This window comes from Misgurnus anguillicaudatus, chromosome 25, assembly GCF_027580225.2.
Source record: "Misgurnus anguillicaudatus chromosome 25, ASM2758022v2, whole genome shotgun sequence".
NCBI lineage: Eukaryota > Metazoa > Chordata > Actinopteri > Cypriniformes > Cobitidae > Misgurnus > Misgurnus anguillicaudatus.
Window position 1 is genome coordinate 10878262 of NC_073361.2, and position 23504 is coordinate 10901765.

The window sequence follows — 23504 nt, forward strand, 5'->3', positions numbered from 1 at the left end:
TAATATTGTGTGGTAACCGTTTTATAAAAGCAATAAGGTACTCGAGGCAAGTGCTGTATCGTGAATAAGTAACGGCTGAAGGGGTTGCAGGCACTCCGCTTCGCGTCGTGCCTAACAACGCCCTTCAGCCGTTACTTATTCACGATACAGCACAGCCTCTCGTACCTTATTGCTTACATAAAATTCAAATCCATAATTTGATTTGAAAGATTTATTATAAAAACTGATTATTTTTTTCACAAAATGCAATAAATCCATTACAAGTTTTTTCCACAAAATGCTATAAATCTATTAAATCAATATATAAATGTGCATTCATCTTTGTAATGTTATATTCATTTAGTTGACTAGTGGTATACACTGATTAAACATTAATGTTATTAATCAAAACACTTACTTTGTGATATTAAGAACACTGTCATTGCTGCTGTCATCCTTGATGTCGTTGCTGAACTTTTTTGACAGCGATCAGCTGTAAAATGTTTTACTCTTGCTTGATTTTCGTGTTCTTCGAGTAAAATAATGGAAAGTTTTTCATAAGATCCCCTGGGGTCAGTGTGTTAGCATGACAGAAGCTTCATGCTGTGGGGAGAACAAGCAACAACTGGCATTTTTCCTTCACCCGAGTGCCTCTCACATAAATTATTATATTTTGATGGCTTACTTCACAGAAAACCACCACAGGTTTATCAATGCCATCAAAATTAATATTTTGTTTTTGTTTGTGTGTTGACCAAGAAGTACAAAGTAGATGAGGCAAACTATTATAATGTGTGTATCCAAGACGCTAACATTAATGTTTACAATGCGTGGAATGGTGCGCTGTGATTTGTTGAGCAGATTTATTGCATTCTGCAGAAAAGGAAGATTGGTTTCGGTTTGGATAAAAGGGAGAAAAGATGACAGAATAACACGGGGGATATCAGATTTTGCGTAAAATGAAGAAATTACTTTTTAGTACTGACCGGTAGTGTTGTAATCAAGACCGCCTAAATCGCCTAAACCAAGTCAAACCAAGTCATGACCAAATCAAGACCAAGACAGGCAGAGACAGAGACAAGACCAAGACTTTAAAGGGTCGATACCAAGTCAAGACCAAGACAGGCCGAGACCAAGTCAAGACCAAGACCAGTGCAAGTCACTGCATTAAAACACATAAAATATGGAATATACCTTCTGATTAGGCACTTCTGGTCTGTGTGTGTGTGTGTGTGTTTGTGTGTGTATGCACGTGCGTGCGTGTGTGTGCGTGTGTGTGTGTGTGTGTGTGTGTGTGTTTGTATGCCATCAGAGAAGTTGATAAAATAATCAAAGGCATTGCAGATATGTGGGAATTTATCTTTGTTTATAAGCAAATAAAAGTGAACAAACACTTAAGAGCTGAAATCAACTTAACCATTTAGTCTTTCCATGGCTTGTCATCCACTTAACACAATGCAGGTGTTTTAAGTAATAAAATTAGAAAAATTGTCATTGGGAGAAACTTAAACAATGCCAACATCATATGCCAAACCTGAATAAACTGCATAAAATTAATGATAATAAATAAATTTGTGGTGTGCCATCAGTTGTGGTCTTGACCGATCTTGAAATAAAATTCTGAGTCCTCCTTGTCTGAGACCGAGACGAGGCCGAGTAAAAATGCGGTCGATTCCAAGACAAGACCAAGACCTTTAAAAAGTGGTCTCGAGACCGGTCTCAAGAACTACAACACTACTGATTGGATTCAATACTGATTTTTAAAGGCACACAAGGCAAGTCTGAGTATTATTTCTCTACTAGCTCCCCCTAGTGTCTGGGAGTAAATGCTTTCTATATCTGAGACTTTACGAGACTGAAGGACACCGGGTCGGATACAGCGAACTTGCAAGTGGGGTATTCTTCCTACAGACGGTAAGGGCGGGCGAGAGGGACTTCATTCGTCATGTAATGAGTCATTTAACCATATACCGACTTACGAAGATGATTTATTAACATAAAAATGCTGCCTTGTGTCCCTTTAAATCAGTATAATAAACTCTTGTTTCTTTTAGCAGTATGGAACGTCTCATGATTTATGACATTGTTACGTTTAAGATGACAATAGTTTGGCCCACTTATCTGAAGTTAGCTGAAGTTACGTGCACTGCATTGTGGGATTTCTTATTTTTTCGCACAGTATGTGATTAAAGAAGTATGTCCGAATTCAAAGTACCCATAAAGAGTATGCATAAAGTATGCTGGAGTCTGAATTATGCATTCAATGGACACCTTACAATCCCATGAGTCTATGGGAGAGGATTTGTGAATGAAGATGACATGACGCAACTGACGCTGATATTTCATATGACTGCATGCCTTCTTACTATATAAAAAATATTGTTTGGGTTTGTTAAGTGTTCACTTTTTCAAAATAAATACCTACTAAAGTATGCATGTGATTTCGGATAGCCTGCATACAGTATTTCGGCAAATGTTTTAGGTCAGTCGTGCATGCATAGTGCATACTGCAAAAAATAGTAGGATGGTATTCTAAACATAGTAAATATAGCCTTACTCCATGTGTGAAAATGCCAAAAGTGCCAGATTAGTCATTAGCAATTATAACTTTTTTTTAGATTTGTATATTTCTGTCAGGTTCTTTCAATGCTATAAAACAAACGTGTGTGTATGTGCATGCGCGCGTGTGTACGTGTGCGTGTGTGTGTGTGAGATAACATGTATAACTAAGTATTTTTCTAGCGGGCTGGTGTGTGTATTTATGATTGTGCATGCGAGGATGAGCGTTCCTCACCAGCTCACCGCTACACCCCCCCATCCACACGCTTTTGTTTTGAAGCCGGCAGGTGTTTAGGTGCTCATTACTCATGGCTGTCAGAGGAGCAGAGGGGAGAGATGCTTAGTGATGGCCCATTAAACTGTACTTTTGTGCTTTGGAACTGAAGACCACACTTTATGATGAAGTCAGTGGCAGTGTGTGTGTGTGATTGGCATACAAGAGGGCCACCTGAAGAAATGTGCTTACTTTACACCAAACTGTACACCTATGCATGCCACTTATATCCATCTTATATCCTGTAGGACAATTTACTGTATGTATTAAAGTTAAATATTTGGGGTTTATTCATTTTTACTAATAATATATTTTATTCAATAGTTGTAACAATGTAAACTGTGCTGGAATCTGAATGTCCATCACGCAATCAGGTGGTATCTGTAACAAGTGTAGGAAACTGATCCCCAGGGGACTTAGCAAACCGCATTAAAACTTCCAGACAAATAGACTGTTTAGTTCCTGCCAAGTCCAAATTCATCTCCATCAGACGTTGGTTATTACTGGTGACATTCATTTTGACCCGCCGAAGCCCTCGCCTCACTGTGAGCTCTGCGGCCACTGAGCCAACACATAGCCCGGCCAAAACCAATAGCATTGATTGAAGCTCATTCAACTGGAGAATACACGGACAAAGCACATTGTCTCTGTGTATATGGATGTCTATTGTCCTGCGATTTGTTTACCACTTAATTATGTCGGTTCATTTATTTTGTACTACAGAGAAGAAAAGCTGGAAGGAAATGTTAAAATCATTTATTTTGGCTGAACCAATCAGAGAGGAGTTTTGTGGATGACTTAACCAATCATGTGTCCCATTTATGTTTTATAAAATCACTTTAAATCGGTACCATGTCAAAAAAAAAAAAGAATGGTCCTATAATATGCACCATTAAGGTACAAATATGTATACATTGGGGGTACCAATATGCACTATTTGGTGCTAACAAGCACCTCCGATGTACTAATATGAACTCTTTAGGTGCAAAGGTGTACGATTTGAAATGGTACCGCCCCAGTGACAGCTACACTGCAAAAATTTACTTTGTTAAGTAGTATTGTTATCTTGTTTTTAGTGCAAATATCTAAAATGTATTAAATCAAGATGTGTTTTCCTGATAAGCAAAATGACATAAGAAAATAAGTCTAGTTTATAGACAAAAAAATAAATACAATTTAAGAGAATTTGTGCTCAAAACAAGCAAATAATAATAATAATAATCTGCCAATTTTTTTTTAATTTAGTGTTTAAGAAAAAAGTAAACTTATTTCAATTTTTTTTTCTCACTCCATTAGCAAATATTTTTGCTTGTTCTAAGAACACATTCACCTAAATTTGATATATTTGGTCTAAAAACTAGACTTCTTTTCTAAAGCCATTTTGCTTATCAAGAAAATGCATCCTGATTCAAACATCTTTCAATATTTGTACTGAAAACAAGACAAAAATACTAAGTAAGAAAGTCATTTTTTTTGCAGTGTAGGGATTGCGGCTAGAAGGGATACAGCTACGGCCAAATCTAACTCTAATGTTGGGTTCACACCAGACGCGTTTGAGGCGTCAAATTTGCGTCTACCACGCGTAGTTGGACGCTTTAACATTTGGAGTGTACTCGCTTCATTCGCGCATGAAAGCTGCGCGTGAAATTCTAGTCATTCGAGACATTCACACGAAAATTTGCATCATGGGATGGGCTTCTGCAACTTTGCTCGCTTCCTTTAATCATGTCACTACTAGAGCAAGTTCTTGATTGGTTAATGCTGCGCGATTTTTCCGCCAAAGTTTCCCTTTTTTAACTTGCGCGTTTCCTGGGGCAAGGCTCAATTGGCGCCATTCGCGCGAACAAGGTGGAATCGCGTCTTCGGCACTGCACTAAATGCCACATGTTTTTTAAAATAAGTGTATTGTGTGACTCTGCCCTTATTTCACAAGAAATGCAATCTACTCTTTCAGCTCATTAGAGTCTTTGTAGTTTCACTCTCTGTTTGTTAATAACAATTATGCCCAAAGCCTCAGGCATTGTAGCGATGAATAAAATCCAGCGGTAGCATTGGTCCATTTCATCTGCAAATTGATGTTGACTCCCATAAGAGTTTTACTGTAAGGGTAACAGAATTCACATTTCGGCCTAGAAGATAATCACATTGCTTAGGAGAAAAATTGCTTTTGACCTTACTTGTTTGTGTACTTTCGAGTTGGAAATTGTCTGATCGATCATTTTCCAGACAAGCCTCCGAAATCCCACCCACCTCCCGGTATATCTCTCCTTGTGTCACTTTTAAAGAGGGCACGGGCTGCGGGGAGAGAGAAAAAGAGTGAGCGAGATGCTGAAAAGGAGGATTATTTAAGAGGAGTTAATGAAGAAGTCCTTGAGATGTTCGGTAGGTTGTCAGCGATAGCGGTGATAGATTGAGGCGTTGTAGTATTAGCATGTGCCCGAGAGACTTGCTACACTTAGATCCTGGCCATTTGTTGATTAATTAATCAGGTAATGTACAATATCTCAGAGACTAAAGTAGCAAGTTTGGCCTTAACTGTATGTAACTAGAACGTGAAACAGAACAACTAGAGTTAAACAAAGTAAAACAAAAATCAGGTTTTCCCATTTCACGAATGTATTCAAGCTAGTGGATGTACATCAACCATTTCTGTGGTAATTCTGAGTGGAAAGTTTGTGTGCTTGGGGCGAAAGAGAGTTAAGTAAATAAACGTTGGGTAATGAATGGCGGTTAGGACGCTTTAGCAATTGGATTAAGTTTCTTTTCAGGTTACGTATCATCGGATTCAATCTCTGATTGTTGGGGGGGCTTTTGTTTGATATTTTCATAATCAATATTCATGCGCCCACATCTGAACGCAAGCGTTACGAGACAGCAAGTTGGTCAATGTAAATGATTACTTTCATTCAATGAAAATGTTACTTTTATTGGAGGCACTAATTCATATTGTCGCCCCGCAAATACAAACAATCTCTGTTATTGCTTTATCAAAGATTTCATTACCGCCCCCAGTTATTTTTTATTCATGAGACGCACACGCAATATTCCGCGACATTTATGCTATTGTTGTGATATTGGATGCGTACAGCATGTACAAGTCTTTTATTAACTGGAAAACTGACACGCATATTTCCCACATATTCCCTCCAGCCAAAGTTTTTCATGGTGTGGCATACACATGTACGGCAGGAAGTAGCCTATACGAATCACAGTATCCATATATTTTAGAGCGAGTGGATCCCAAAGGGCAAGTGTTAATGACAAAGCCCTTAACATGAAGTACAGCTCCAATGACTGAGAATTCAGTCTGTACCACATCCGGCCCAAAGGCAGGACAGTGCAACATTTAAGATTTTAATCGGGAGGGGATAAAGTTTAAGGAAGTTAGGGGGTTAATTACTTTAACTGATAACACACATACAGTACACAAAACACTTAAATCCTTACTATTGACTTCCTGTACATTCATTCATCATCACTATCAAACAGGATATCTAAAAATACAAAGAGGCACAATTAAAATACATTCGGGTGATTCTCGTGAAATTAGACTTATGAGGTGTCATGAAACATTTTGATAAAAAAGTAAATGCAAAGTAAGAGTATCAAAATAAGAAGCATACAGTTACAAACATCTCTCATGTACTATTTTGCACATGATTTCAAATGACATCATACAAACCAATTTTATTTTTTTTTCCACATTTAAGGGGAAAATTGTCATTACCGCAACGTGTCCATGACTGGATTTGGGATCTTTGACATGGAAATATTTATAATTAAAAAAACTAAAAAGCTTTAGTGCATGTTATACTATAAACATTTACAGTAAAGAAACATGTGGTATTTGGTGATCATTGGTAAATGTAGGGACAATAATAAGGAGTATGTGTCCAAGAAAAATGTTCTCATCCTCCGCAACAATTTTCAATAATTGTTTAAACCCTCATTGAACTAACATTTCCAAAAAAAAAAAAAAAAATGTTTGAAGGGACATAATTGACTGTGACACTAAAGATGGCTACCATGTAAGCAGTTCTTATTTTTTTGTCCAGATAAAAGTTGAAATTTTATTTGTTATAGTACCTAGACAACTTTTTAGTTCTCATTACCGAAACATGAGTTTGTAAATGCATGTATTTAAATGTAATATCATGTTGCGGTACTGATAATTTTTGATGATGGTAATCTAAAAAATTTAAATAATTCTATAGGAAAAAACAGTAATGGTTATAGTAAGTTCAGACCTTAATCTTATATGTGCAAAAAAATAGCTTCAAGGGCTTTTAAAAAAATCTGATGCTGGACACCTTCTAAGTCTGAATTTCTTGAGAATCAGCCATTTGATTCATTGTCTTTTGAAGTAATACAATATAATTGGGGGTGGCACAGTGGCTTAGTGGGTAGCACTGTTGCCTCACAGCATGAAGGTCCCAAGTTTGAGCCCTGGCTAGGTCAGGTAGTCAAACTGTGTGGAGTTTGCATGTTCTCACTGTGTCAGCGTTGGTTTGCCCAAGGTACTCCGGTTTCCTCCCAGAGGTGACTTGGAGATGCCAAATTGATCTTCCCGCAAACGTGGGTATGGATTAACTTGTCTCGCAATGATTATAGGCATAGATGCTGGAATGGCGTAAAAATGGTTTCTGTTTTTATTAAGCTGCTGCTCAATGTCTGTATTGTTGACTTTACAATTGACAGTACATGTGCACATCAATATATGCATGAGGGTAAAGTTATCCAAGATACCCGTCATTACTGTTTTTATTAAAGATTAGATGCTTATTTTTAATATTTTCCTTATTTTTTTGAAAGGGGTGTGATTGGTTGAATCTAAAGTTGTCATCGTCTTTTTGACATGCCGAGCATCCTGACAGTTTAATTTCCTCCAGGTATTCCTGCTCTCTTATTGAAAAGAGAAAAAATAAAGAAAGGTTTACTTCTATAACCACCTGAAAAGCGGAGCAACGGAAACAATCTAAAAGTCCGTCTTAATCTATTCTGCACTCTGTCTCTGCCCTCGCAGGTTTGGCAAAAACCGAAAAGACGAGAGGCAAGGCGACAGGATCGGGCGCAAGGGCTCCAGCAAGAGCAAGATGGAGGAAACTCAGGCCACAGAAGAGGAAACGGAGAGAATGAGATTAGAACAGGAGAGGTGAGCATCTGCGTCCCACTGCCGGCCCCTGTAAAAAGCCTCTCAATTAAGCCTAACCATCGCTGCTCGGAAAATTAGCAAACTGTCTAATTAAGTAAATGGGGTCCGGGGAGGTAAAAGTTCTGGGAAAGCTCTTAGATGTCATTGGTGTAAACGGTCAAGAGCTTTTATAACAGTGCATTAAATTGATCACGTATGGATTGTTTGTTTCTTTTGTGCTCCTGAACGGAAGGAACCGGTCTGATAATGGAGGTTCTTTGGGGCCCCGGACTAAATGGAGGTCCTTAGAGTAGGCACTGAATGAAAGGGATGTTGTTATTTTTGTTACAGCGTGAGACACATTTGCAGTCATTTGAGTTTCCTGTTTGTAAAATGATTGGGGATGATGTTGCTAGGCAGGTATTTTTCAGGCTGTGCGCACTTAACCTGCATAATAGCTCAGCAGTACTTTCAGAATTTTGATTTAAAGTTTGTTTCTCACATGCATCAAGTAAGCAGTGTTACTTCGTGTCTAAAAGAAGCATGATTTGTAGGCAGGGTTATTATCGTTAACTTAAACAATTAAAATAATTTAGTTTAATTAAAGGGCACCTATTTCATTGCTAACAAATAACGTTATTTTGTGTATTTGGTATAATACAATGTGTTTGTGTGGTTTATGTAAAAAAAAAAAAACATTTTCCACATAACGTACATTTTCCTGAAACGCATGGATTTTGTACAAAACTCATTTATCTGAAAAGCTCTGTATCCCTGATTGGCCAGCTAATCTGTACGTTGTGATTGGCCTAAATACCTCTGACGTCAGCAGGAAATGTGACGCTCCATACCATGTTTGAAAGATTCGCTCACAATTTAATGATAATAGGAGTTAACTTACAGGCTGTGAGTCTGAAGCGGGAGGAATTATGATAATGTCGGTCTTGTCTACATCACCAATCCCAGGAATTAAACTGTTGCCTACAATCGGTGTGTTTGTTGTAGTAAAAAAAGAGATTTAAGTTAGAGACGCTAACTCGCGTCATCGTTTACTTTGGGGTTTGTATATCGTGAAATGTACTAATACACACCTACACACCAAAGGAAATGTAAAAACGTGAATTGGACAATAGGTGCTCTTTAAAATGTACATTATAGTTATAGTTATATAACTAAAAGTAAATGAATGTTGTTTTAGAAATAAACTGAAACAAGTTGGGGCGACTAAATGATTTATTAAAACTAAAACTAAAACTGTAATAAAAGTAACACAAATAGCAATATGAGTAAAAAAGAACAATGTTAAAAATAACAATAGTTAATAGCAAAATGTAACTAAAATTAAAATGAAGACTGGTGATAAAAAATAAGCTAATTCAACATAAATAACACTAGAATGCATAAAGGGGGTCATATTTACCTGACAGACTGTGATTTTTTCATATTGTATTAATGGAAATATTTATTTATTACATTATTATTAAATATTTCATACTATTTATTATAGATACTGTCATGGATATAATTTAACTTTTTCTTGGTTACAGGATGACAGTTTTGTAACACGACCCACAATTGCATAAAGGGGGTCAAAATGGCCCTTATTTATTTCTTATGAAATTACCTAAAATAGCATTAAAAAAATAGTTTTATCAATAAAATAAAGTTTATTTATTTGTAGGGATGCACCGAATCCAGATTTTTTGGGGTTCGACCGAATCCACAGTTTAAGATTAGTCCAAAACCGAATACCGAATCATACTCGCATCCTTTAGACGCAAATGTTTTAACAGCGGCGATGTTGTGTACTGCTTCGGGCCACCACAAGACAAATCGGCATTGCAAATTGAACATGTAGCTCGACTTGAATCACCTTCTTTTGGTTGAAAGTACTACCAAACCAAAAATTTTTGTTTTCGAGTTCCATTTTCAGATTCTCACAGCCTAATACATTCGAATGGTCCACATGTAAACACCTTCACGTAATTACTGGCCGCGTGACGTTAATCAGCGTAGTGCAAGTCTAGGGTTCAGTGATAAAAAATCTAAGGTTCGGCCGAAAGCGAACCCCGTGAAAAAGCCCAGTATTCGGTCGAATCCGAATCCTGGATTTGGTGCATCCCTATTTATTTGTGAAACTAATCTTCATCAGATCACATGACATGTAATTTAGTGCTCAACCAGCGCCCTGATCATAACCGTACATCTACATCTACCGAGTTACTGTATACTCAACATCAAACCTCTACAACACACACTATTTAGATAATACACAATAAAACACATCTCCATTTGGCTTCTGTCTTCACAGTATACAGCGAAAACAAATGAAGTTTGTTATCAACTCTCTGTTGATGATGCTGTGTAATTGAAATGTAACAATAGGCATAATTTTGTCTTTAGTAGAGGCGATGTTCAGTCCCTCTGACGACAATAAACCCGTGTCCACTCAAAAGAACATCTGAACCCCATTTTCTAAGCGCTTGTCTCGTCTCTGACACTCTCCATTATGGGCACTGGAAATCTGGAATTGGCCGCCGGCCCAACACATTGCCAGCTCTAGCCCAAAGACAGCACACTTTCCTGGGGCCCGGCTCTTATGTGTCTACCACCTGAGGCCCTTAGAGGCATGCAAACCAGCAGGAACGTTGAGAGATAAGTGTTGGCTGCGTTCGCTAACCCCAGTGTATTTTTGGTCATTTGTGCGAATTTGTTTTTGTTTGATTTGCATATTTCCCAGGATGCTCTTTTCAGTATTGTTGTTTAGTTACTATGTGGCTTTTTTGTTGAAATTGCTTTTATCTTTCCATTCTCCTTTTCTCACCTCTGGCATTTGACAGCAGTGAATTCTTGAGGGAAATAGGTCGGTTATAAAAATAATCTGCCCGGCCGACATGCGGTGATGCAATATTCAAAGAATCGCACCGGTGAGACTGACAGTCAAGAAAATCAATTACTGCCTTATTTTTCGGGGTGTTATTACACGCTGTGCTACAGGTTAGACAACCATGCGTCTGTGTTTTTCAGTCTGTGGTTGCACGCGTGCAGGGTTTTGATTGATCGTACAAGACACGTGGACCGAGCCGTTTCTACACGCTTATGAAATTATGGATCAGGTGATAGGAGGTGGTGATGGCCATTGAAGGTGATGTATCCAGCAGTGCTAAAACAAGCCGTGGGGAAGAGAGGAGGAGAACGCAAGATGGGCTGCGGCCAAACCCAACGTACCCCCGACACGACCGATCGTTAATTCGAGTTGACGTTTTGACAGGGGCTTTTAGTGATTCAGAAGCCAGCTCAAAGGTTGGCTGGATTAATTTTCATAACGCACCACCATTAGCCCTTCTATTTTTGGAAGGGAGGGCACTGCCTGCTTTTTAGCTTACCTGACCCTCAATGACGTTTATGAAATTCATCTACGACTAAAGCCGATGGTAGCATATTTCTGGATGACTTTAAGAGTTACTCATCCTCTTGCCGTTCCAAAACTCTGTTACTTTCTTTGTGAGGAAACTTTGAAGGATGAAAATTTTGTGGTTATGGGAGAAAAGTAGTCAGTGGAACTGTGATGTAATTTATGGGTGAACTAATGTATCTCTTTGTCTTCTGTAATTGGTTTGAGGCTAACGGTACATTCACACCGGGCGAAAGCGTTAGCGCTATACGAAAGGCTTGTCTGAAACGTGGCTAACAGCCAATCACTGTGGCCGCAACACGTGCTCCGGTCTGGCATAAACGTAATTGGCTGGCTCGCACTAGGTTATTTGCATAAGGCGATCTGATTGGCTGACGCATGCGTCAGCACTTGAAAAGTTGAGAAATGTTCAACTTCTGCCGCGAGCAACGGAAGTAATGCAATGTTGATGGATCCACAATTCAGTTCTGCAACATATGACGTCACCTCTTAAAGTGAATGAGAAGCGTTAACGCTTACATCCCGTGTGAATGTACCGTAAAGGTCATAGAAGAACCATTTTTGGTTCCTTAAAGGACAAGTTCGGTATTTTACAAAAATCGCTGCAAAAGATGTAGGTGTTTTAGCATTCGATGTAAACTTGTGGACCTATTTTTCCAAACGCCTCACACCCATATATTCTTTTGTTGAGAGCTTGAATAATAGACACTCCAGCCCAGTTGGTGGCGATAATCCACCTTTGCCAATAGGCTTTATGCCCAGCTGCACTACTTCCTGAACTTCAGCCAGCTCCTTGTTTCCTGTCTGCCATTATTGGACAAACTGATTAATCCAGGTGTGTCTGATAATTGTTGTTGTGACTACTGAGGTCAGGCACACATGGATTAATCAGTTTGTCCAATAATGGCAGACAGGAAACAAGGAGCTGGCTGAAGTTCAGGAAGTAGTGCAGCTGGGCATAAAGCCTATTGCAAGAATACAAACAACGTTCCCGGCGCGGAGTAATACCGTACCTCACAGCACATCTAATACAAGTCAATGGAGTTGGACAAAAACTACGATAAAACCTGTTGGAATGCGATTTTTGTGTGAGCATATCGGTGAACACCCCTGACCACTCGGTGAGTTTCACGTCTTTGTAAACGAAAATTTAATGCTTTTTAGAAAGGATTGTTCCTGTGGACCTATACAGACATTATAGAGGTGGGAGGTGATACAAGAAACACCTGAAAACTCTCAGGCCAGCACCACACGTCGAAATTTCAGTCAAAACCGCCCCACTTCATCATAAACCGTCCGAAAACAGGGCTTTAAGTGTAAAATACCGAACTTGTCCTTTAAAAAACCATTCCGTCAAAGGGTCTTAAAAGAACCATTTCTTTATTTCTGCTGATATTAAAGATTCCTTATGAAACCATTCAGCCAAAATTGGCATCGTGACGCCAAAATATGGCTTAAAAATGTTCAGAAGGCTGTACTGGTGCTTGCAAGCATGATTTGGAGTGAAGTTGATGAAGTGTTGCCATCAGTAGCATTTGTTTTTGTCACAATCGAGTAAATTGTAAGCAGCTGTGTAAGTCCCCCCCACCCCATCCTTCATTACTCCTCAACAAACCGAATTTTTCATCCCTCATCAAGGGCGTCACTAGAGCCTGAAGCGCCCGCCTGCGAATGATACAGAAACACAGTGACCATTATGGGGCCTTGTTTACGCCTGCTGGTTGGTTGCGGCCCTGTCCGCCATATGTACGTTGACTGAGCGGACCACCATGCCAGGGGTCCATTTACCGCCTGTGCGTGGAAAACAGCATGTGGGCACTGTGACCATGGGAGATGTTAAGAGTTTCGAGTCACCAAGCAAGAAGATCATAGCGTGTGATACGTACATTTGCTTTTATCCTTTGTGTATTTACACTTGAAGGTCCAGGGTTTATTTCTTTGTACACGGACAATGAAAACGGTATGAGAATCCTTTTGACCCTTTGTAAAAGTCCTGCTGAGATCAACGTAAAATGCTCCAGTTTGTGTTAGCATCAAGATGGTTGTCTGAAATTGGTTAAAAAGGTTTTAATTCTCCAAAACACAACATTTATTTTTTCAGCAACCCATCCACAGCATTTTTCTCATCCTGTCTCTTTCTATTGAAGGAGATTAGCATGGCTCCTTGCTTATCTTCTGGTCTCCATTTATGGCTAATCAGTAACTAGCACACCTCTGTTCCTGCTTAGTTTTCCTGATGTGGTTTTCACTCTTCAGCAAAGCTTCCTCTGGATTGTTTATGTTCACTTAAAAGCCCAGAGACATGGCACTGTTATAATCAGCAGTTATCTCAACCAGCTTCCTTTCTTTTCTGTTTTTCACAAGACATGCAGCATGTAACATTTAAAAGTGATGATGTCTTTCAAGGTTCACAGAGGCCAAAAATAACAGTGGAACTTTTAAAGCTAAAAAATAACACAATTCTGTCACACCATGACATTGTTTTAGTTTATTGTGTTAGTATATTTACATTCTTGGTAGCTGTGAACCTGTACGATTTTTTCTTTGGCAATTTCTGCAGGTTTTTTTTACTACACTGCCCAAGATTGCCTTCGGCTCAGATATTTTCCAACATTTCATTTTTGACGCATTAATGCGTGTTATTCATAATCACGCCTGATCTTTCCCCTTACATTGTGGCAGTAATTTTGTTACAAAATAATTAGCATTGTCGTTCCACTTTGTCAAACCAGCTCATTATGTTGCCGAGTCTTTTGTAACAGTTCACTGCTTGACTGGACCAATTAGCTTCCAAAGTTCAAAGGCAGATCACAGGAACTGATTGAGAACCAGATTATATTTGTAATTATATTTATGTTCCTCTAGCAGCTAAATACGCTTGTTAATGCACGTCAAAATTCAGGCAGCTTTCTCGTCTGCATTGACACCTGCAGCTTTGTTGGATATTCGTGATTGTTTTTAAGTTTGGTTGTTTTTTTCTATTGTGTGCTGTTGTGTTATCCGTCTCAACACCTGTCTCTTAGTGGGGCTAGTTGTCACATAGGGAAATTATAGGTGTGTGTTTTTAGAAAAAACAATTGCATGTTGGTGTCAAACTAACTTAAAAATGTGGGTTTCTTAAATTCTGGCGTTTTTTAGAAGATTTGGTACCAGAAATAATTTTCTGCACAAAAGGCCGTCAATTGCATCTCGGAGAATAGCATGGACGCGCTTCAAACCGCGAGTGGGCACACGCGCCACACGGCCAAATGAGAGAAAGATTTGGTCCGTCACTGTATGGAGGATAACTAGTAGCCAGTTGATAAAACATCTCGGAGAATAGCGCGGACGGCCTTCACACCGCGAGCGTGCACGCGCGCCACACGGATGAAACGGTCAGCCAACTGTCAGGAGGATAGCCAGTTGATAAAACGTGTGTAAGTGAGAACTGTAAGTGGACTTATGTTTTGGGTTTATTTAAGCCTGTTATTGGGTAAGTCTTTAGTTCTTGCAAATTTAAAGTAAGTTAGCTAGTGATTTTTGTTGTTTGAGCAACCTGCTAGCTAGGTTGCACGTGCCTGTTGATTAGATATAATTGATGAGCGCTCTTGCTCACGTTATTTATGTGCATCATTTACTGTACATGCTACAGTAGTTACACTCCTTTAAAAAAAATGTAATTAATAGTGAGAAATAATCAGTTTTTATAATATTCGCACAATCTATCATCATTCGCCAGAAATTTATTTATTAATAATCTGGTATGCGTTCAATTTCTGTCATATTTTGGGAACACATATACTGATCGTAAAGTCACTTTAAATAAAGTTTTGACCAAATGCATAAATGTAAAGTTTATTTATATCACAATATATGTAATAACTTTTAGTAACACATTTTAATACATAATGAATGGCAAATGTCAATTAGAAAATGAAGAAATAATTCAATAAAAGGGCATTTTTTCATAAGCACCTTTTCCATATTCTTTTGGGGCAAGCTGTCACATGCATTTTATATGTTTTTATTATTATTATTATTTCAAACAATTCCTTTCTCGGTAACACTTTACAATAACGTTGTATTTGTTAACAATAAGTTAATGCATTTGCTAACATGCACTTACAATGAACAATACTTCTACAGCATGTATTAATCTTCGTTCATGTTCATTTTATTAAATCAAGCATCGTAACTGTTAACATGCACCATGAACTAGCATAAATAACTGTATTGATATTAACATTAACAATACTTAAAGGGGACATATCATGAAAATCAGATTTTTTCCATGTTTAAGTTCTATAATTGGGTCCCTGGTGCTTCTATCAACATAGAAAATGTGAAAATGAACAACCCAGTAACTTAGTTTTGGTAAACCATTCTCTGCAAGCATGTGAAAAAATAGGTCATTGAAATTTTGCTCCCCTTGTGATGTCAGAATGGGATAATACTGCCCCTTAATCTGCACTATCCAACCACGACACTGCCATTTAGTGCAGAGATCAGCTCATTTGCATGTTAAATAACACACCTAAAAACTGCAAATTTTTGCTCACACCTACAAAGTTTCAATTTTAACATGTTATAATAAATGATCTATATGATATTTTGAACTAGAACTTCATATGTACTTTGAGGACACAAAAGATTTATTTGACATCTTAAAGTCGTGTGAAATGTCCCCTTTAAAACATGCTGAAAAACTATATTGTTCATTGTTTGTTCATGTTAGTTAATGCATTTACTAATACAATTGTATTGTAAAGTAAAAGTATTTTTTAAATCACTGCACTTTAGTTAAAAAATGTGACAACTTGCCCCATTCTAAGCATATGTTAAGTCTTGTTAAAAATACACAACCCTACATGTGGTGAAACAAGTAGCGCAACACAATGTTATCTTATTTTCACTTACAACGTTTTCAAGCTAAGAGTGAGATCTGCCTCAAGGCCATATGAACCTCTCGCTCTTCTTCTCCTAAGCTGAATTAAACATTGTTAGACATAAGGAGGGGAGTGCCTTGGCTGTGTACGTCTGGAATTTGGCTGTGTCAAAAGATAAACAGCGTGATTTATTCAGCGAAGCGAGGAAGGACTGCAGGCGGACCGAAGTGCGATCTCTCCCGTTTGTGTTGAAACTCCAAACTTCTCTTCAAAGCCACAAAACAAAACTTTCAAAGTTTTTCAGGTTTTTCGGCTGTGACCAATGACTAATTCACTCTCCAAAAATGAAACACGTTGACCCTGCAGACTGTACAGTACAATTTCACCTCTCACACGCTTGACGGCATCCACAGGGTTTCCAGGAAGCATTTGGATGTGTTTCAGTTCAGTTATTCTATAAATAAATGAAAATGAATAGCATCAAGGTACGGCTACCGTAGATCGCATCTAATGAGATGATTTTGAAATAGTCTTGTAGCTTGTAGAAGCAAAATGAAAGGTTGCGAGTGGTACAAAGCACAAGTTGTGTTTGCTTTGCTTGTTACCTAGAAACAATCTCATAACTGCCATAGCGACCCATATGTTAGCGTCTTTCTTGCACCCACACACTAAAGCTCAGGACAGATGTGAGCTAATCACAACATCAAACTCTTAATTACTTTAACACTCAGACAAAAAGAAAAAATGTGCGTCCTTGCTCTGACAGATGCGTAGACTAACATTTACATATACATAGATCTCATTGGGAGGCACAAAGACAAATTTGCAGTCTTTCTTGTTGTTCAAAATCTTTTTGGCCACTTACAGCCACACACGCACACACACACGCACACACACACACTCACACACACAATATCAATCTGCACTAATTAGCTTTGAGCCCAAAGTCACAAAGAGGGATTTGCATTCGTTGTTTTGCATTTGTTGTTTTTCAGAGCTCATTGGGGAATTTTCAACCCTCTTGCTAATATCTTGATAATGTTTTCTTTCTTCTCTTTCAATTTTGGAACCTAGTGTCAATTTTTTTTTTTTTTGGACTGTCATGTAGTTGGATGTCTCTATAAGGCATTAAAGGAATAGTCTACTCATTTTCAATATTAAAATATGTTATTACCTTAACTAAGAATTGTTGATACATCCCTCTATCATCTGTGTGCGTGCACGTAAGCGCTGGAGCGCGCTGCGACGCTTCGATAGCATTTAGCTTAGCCCCATTCATTCAATGGTACCATTTAGAGATAAAGTTAGAAGTGACCAAACACATCAACGTTTTCCTATTTAAGACGAGTAGTTATACGAGCAAGTTTGGTGGTACAAAATAAAACGTAGCGCTTTTCTAAGCGGATTTAAAAGAGGAACTATATTTTATGGCCTGAAAAGTCCGCTCCCCTTCTCACTCTCATAATGGGAGAGGGAGGGTGTTACTGCGCTGAGTCGAAGTACTCCCAAAAGTGCTATTACGCCATACAATATAGTTCCTCTTTTAAATCCACTTAAAAAAGCGCTACATTTTATTTTGTACCACCAAACTTGCTCGTATAACTACTCGTCTTAAATAGGAAAAACGTTGATGTGTTTGGTCACTTCTAACTTTATCTCTAAATGGTACCATTGAATGAATGGGGCTAAGCTAAATGCTATCGAAGCGTCGCAGTGCGCTCCAGCGCTTACGTGCACGCACACAGATGATAGAGGGATGTATCAACAATTCTTAGTTAAGGTAATAACATATTTTAATATTGAAAATGAGTAGACTATTCCTTTAAGTGTTGGTAAGTGTCTAACTAAAACGTAATGACACAGCGAAATTAATAAATTGTGTGAGGAAATGGCTACACTACAGTGCTTTCTTTTAGATGTTGTACTGCCCAACATGGAAAAATATTTTAGTTTTTACTATACTGTAGTAAATGATAGTAAAATATTGTATATTGTAAGAATTAGTACACTTTGTTGATGCATACTACAATCTTAACCATGGTGAATTAATAAACTCTAGTAAGTACTGTAGTATACTTTACATATTTACTATGTTAAGGTTTAAAGACACTGTAGTACCTAGGATTTTACTACAGTTTACTATAATAAAAACTGCAGTGATTTTCATGTGTGGCACATATTGATTTAAAGGGGCCATGGCATAAGACTTTTTTAAGATGTCAAATAAATCTTTGGTGTCCCCAGAGCACATATGTGAAGTTTTAGCTCAAAATACCATATAAATAATTGATCATAACATGTTAAAATTGCCACTTTGTAGGTGTGTGCAAAATGTGCCGTTTTGAGGGTGTGTCCTTTAAAATGCAAATGAGATAATGAAATTCAAACAGTGATCACAATGATGGTGGTTTGTTGGAATTAAAACTCAATTGTGCTTTTCTCTGTACTAAATGGCAGTGCTGTGGTTAGATAGTGCAGATTAAGGGGTGGTATTATTATAATTAGAGCTACTTATGACATCATAAGGAGAGCCAAATTTCAACGGCCTATTTTTTCATGTTCTTGTACAGAAGGGTTTACCAAAACTAAGTTACTGGGTTGATCTTTTTACATTTTCTAGATTGATAGAAGCACTGGGGACCCAATCATGAAAAAAGTCAGATTTTTTATGCCATGGTCCCTTTAAAATAATAATCAAATTGTACACACTGTCCTTTAATTAGTAAATTTTTTCGAAAACACATTTTATCACATATAAAAAAAAATATGCCATTAGCTACTTTATTTTTAGCATCTTATATTGTAGCTAACCAATTTTTAATCCTTTAAACTCTGAGTAGCTTGTAGGGAGGCAACAGCTTTTAGTAGTAACACCGAAGGCCTGAATTAAATGATAAATCAGGAGAGAGAGGGAAACCAGAGCTGTAATGATGTGCCTTTTGTTAACACCATTCTGGGCCATTTATTGTGTAATGAAGTAAAAATGGAAGAAACTCCCAACACATTTAGCTTCAAGTTTAGGCGTGCACGCACACACAGGATTTAAGATGACTAATTTACTTAGTTTTACCAGAAAAAGATTTTCGGCTCGAATTAACTCTTATTTTCCCCTAGTGAGAATCTGAAGAAAGTTAAGTCCAAAACCTCATTCAGTTTCTAATGTTCAGCTCAGATTATTATGTGTGAGGTTTTCAGATAAAATCTGGTGTGCATTTCCCAAACAAACGACACAACTCACTGCTGAACCACCCATATTATGAAAGTTGGAGAAACGAGCTAGCTAGTCTTGCCTTTTTCCCATATACATACATCTTTAATGTCAGATTATTGCTGTAAATAATGCATTTTAGTTCTTTGTTGTTTTATATCAAGTTAATTCATTCTTTCGCAAGTTTCCTTTTATGTCACTCACCCCATGGATTTCCAAGGGTCGTGAAGCCTGTATGTTTGCGCACATGCTAAGTTTATAAAAACAGCGCTTTAAAGCAACACTATGTAGTTTCCATGTAAAAATGACTTACAGCTCCCCCATGTGGTTGAAAAGCGCAACAGTGCCTGGTATCAGACACTCTTCTGCAGGCAGGGGGAGGGGCAGGGCTGTGTTTCCTACCCTCCACCGCCACTTTCAGAGTGTGCTTGTAGCAGCTAGGAGGCTGCTCAGGTTTTCAAATCTTGTAGTGTGAGCATGTTTAGGATTTGAGAGAAGAAAATCTGTCAAGATCATTCTAATGTGTGTGTACTGCAACCAAATGTGTAAAAATTTCATGCAAAAACCTAGCCTAGAAATCTAGACGCACCCTAGCGGCCGCAAAATATATTTGCTGCCAGGGTTTAGTCTAGGCACTCACAATACACTTAACAGCTCCAAAAACCAAAATTTGGTCAGGCCAATCACATCGTGTGTAGCGTCTGTGGGGCGGGCTTAACATGATGACGACAGAGCTGCCTGCGACGGTTCCTACTTGAAAACAAAGAATGGCTGCTGCTGCTGGCGAACAGCTTTTTTTTGAAGCGGCTTTGGCCGCGACTCTGGAGGACTTAGACTTATGTTTTTCTTTGAGAGAAGAGCAAATAACCCTACTGAAGTCCTTTTTAAGCAAGAAAGATGTGTTTGGAGTTTTGCCGACTGGTTACGGTAAAAGTTTGATATACCAATTAGCTCCAGCGGTGGGGAAACGCAGGGGACTCATACGTCACCTTCTTCGTTGCTCTGATTGGTCATAGCGCTATCCTATTGCGTACAGAGGCATTTTGAGGGACAACCTTATATCCCGCCCCTTGCATTGAGCCGTTTGTGTGAAGAGTTGCCAGACCTTACATCTTGATGTCTGGCTAACCAGGCTAGCAAAAACCATGTGACTGACAAATTGCTTGTTACAGTCACACATGGGTTAGGACAAAATACAAAACATAAACAAAGTTTAATGATGTCATAAAAGTTTTTACTCTTTCCCTGCCATTGACGAGTTATCTCGTCAATTAAGAGAAAACATTTGCATAAAAAAACGTATTTCTGAAGAATTTTTATGTTAATCTGCAATACCGCGAGTATCAACTACATGGCGCACTTACCCAATTTATAAAAAACAAAATTTAGAATTTTTTTTTTACTAATTTTAAATTCTGTGTATGTTTTGATAATCTGATCTCTAACAAAATTCCTTCATATCACAAAGTTTATAAGCAGATAAAAAATATAGTTAGGATGAAACGTTTTTTCCCCCCGTTTTGTTTGTTTGTTTGTTTGAAAGCAACGGGTCTGTTCATTCATTTCAAATATTTGTATGTTTATATATTTTTAGAAGAACATTTTTCTGGAATGCATTTTGTGAAAATTTTGTATAAATTACAAAAAAGTCTGGCAGCGAATGAGTCAAACCAGACGTTTACACTGTCACACAACACATGCAAAGCTCTGTGGTCCACTTATATCCTGTCCACTGCACTAAAGTAGTTTTAGCATCATACTCCAGAGGGCAGGTTAGACTGGACCTCTTCCTCAATGTGCTCATTATGCCTTTCAAACACAGACATATCTCTTGCAGATTTGATTTGGCCATTATAGTCAAAGTGCCGGAGGCGTCGTCGTCGTCGTTTTCCAATTGAGTTTCTATAACTTGTCATAACGTGGAGAAGGTTTCTTACCGGCAGTGACATCAGTTTTGGAGCAGACGGCAGGTGGATTGAAAAACTAGATGGAGACACATTAAAATTAAAGAAGTAGTTCACCAAAAATAAATCTGCATTCCCTGCTTTGACATTCTCATTCTCTCTTACACAGATTTGAAACAACATGAGAGAATTGCCATTTTTGAGTGCACCATCCCTTTAAAACTCCCACAATGCATGCACACAAATATGAAAATATGCTGATATGTTGATTTCCCATCACTGCCAGACTATTAACGTTACTCATAAATGCACACAATTCTAGCACACAGAATTGGATTTTCTCGAGCGACCGGAGAGAGAGAGACAGTCAATGGCATTGTAATTGTATTAGACTGTGACAGAGAGAAAACGCTCATTGTTGCTAAATTAGATCGTGCTTATGAGAATGTGTGGAAACATTCAGTCTTGGTGGGAAAAATCCTTCAGCTCTCTTCAACCCTGTCAATCAAAGAACTGACAGAAAGATGTCTAGGGTCAAAGGTCAACTCTGACCTGGGGAGGTGAGGAGGTACGGTGCTGAAACCGGCCTTAGGAAGGATAGCGTTGCTATCAGGGTATCCCTCACGCTCTGAATCCCATCTGGACTTTATAATGTGGGTGGGTACCAAGGCAGAGGTCACCCTACAGGAGGCTTTCCACCGGCCCGTCCACTTCTTCCACTACAATTCCCATTCCTGAGGATCCCCTTTCTTTCAATACAGCGACACATGTGGCCTATGCACACAAAAAGACTCATTCAGTACAGCCCACCAGGAATGGCCTTTGAAATCTCCCACTGAGTAAAGGAGAGAAAGGTTGAGGCAAGGCAGAAAAAGGCTGTTGGCGAAAGATCAGAGTGTCCATTTATGAACTGACTTTAAGAATGAACCACTCCCTTTTCCTTTCCCTACCGCCTGTTTTAGTGATTCCATGTATTGACAAGCATACATCCTGCTTGGTTCACTTCATCAAGCAAGAGGCCAAAATCTTTAGCAGAAACATATTCAAAAGGAGGAATTTGGGGGCCTGGGAACATCAAAGTTCTCCCAAGTCAAATATTTCTGGAATAAATAAAATAAAACGGATTTGGCGGAGGTTTAGAGGACTGACGCCAGTAGGAGGTTTTGTGCTCAGTGTAACCGGGATGTCTATCTTCCGATCTTTTGATTTATATTGGTTTCACATTAAAGCTGTGGTCCTTTAGGACCTACTGTAAATAGATGATTTAGGTAAAGTTCCCCTAAATATTAAAATAATAATTTACACCGTAATTTTTTTTTGCACTGTATTGACTAGTGATGAGTTGCTGTACAGTAGGGGGGTGTAAGATAAATGCCCACACACACTAATATACCTGAATCGCAAAGGTGATATTATGCACAGCTTTCTCATGTATAGAGGGTATGCATGTGACGTCACCTCTGGCAAAAATGACTGCAATTACGGCCACTGAGTGGCAAAAGACAGAGCGGCAGAATTTGAGTACAGTGTGAAATCAGCGTAAACACGAGGAAAGCGGGTCTAAATGGAAAAAAAGCTGTTGTGCGATAGGCTGTACTAACAGATTAACAAGAATTCAGAGCTATTGTTTTACAGACTGCCAAAAAAAAAACACAGAAATGAGAAGTAATTTGATCGTTCATGCCAATGTCCACAGACCACAAGTTGCCAAGGTCACTATAAAGCAGAGGTTTTACTTTCTATTTAGAAGTATTTTTCAAGTATTTGTATTTTATCCGTGTTTTTTCTTTGGAAAACATAATTTTTTTATTTTTACTCTATTACATTTCATAAATACAAGTTTTTGATTTACATTTAAGTACATTAACATACTTTTACTTAAGCTAAATTACACAATTTAAATGTAATTAGGTATTAAATACATTTTAATATGCAATATTAAAGAATGCACAGTATGATTCTATGCTTTAAAATGTAGTGAAGTAAAATTTTTCCCATGTTAAACACCCTAATAAAGCACAGATGCTTGGAAAATGTAACTAATGTAACTAAGTATTGTCCACCTCTGCTATAAAGTCCAACTAAATTCAATTTAAGATGATAACAGTCAGTTTTACTGGCATTTTCGTTGCAGACGCTATGAAAACCAGCCATTTTGTTGAACGTTTG

At 38.2% G+C, this 23504-nt stretch overlaps 1 protein-coding gene across 4 annotated transcripts in view; it reads left to right on the forward strand.

Moving 5' to 3' along the window:
* Positions 1 to 23504, forward strand: part of pard3aa (par-3 family cell polarity regulator alpha, a) — a 557061-nt gene that overhangs the window by 425555 nt on the left and 108002 nt on the right. For 2 of the 4 annotated variants that reach the window (XM_073864004.1, XM_073864005.1), the window contains one exon: positions 7836 to 7964. The exons of the other annotated variants lie outside the window; for them this stretch is intronic. In XM_073864004.1, coding sequence (XP_073720105.1) covers positions 7836 to 7964 — 129 coding nt within the window. The remainder of the gene's footprint in view (positions 1 to 7835; positions 7965 to 23504) is intronic. 4 annotated transcript variants of the gene reach the window in all.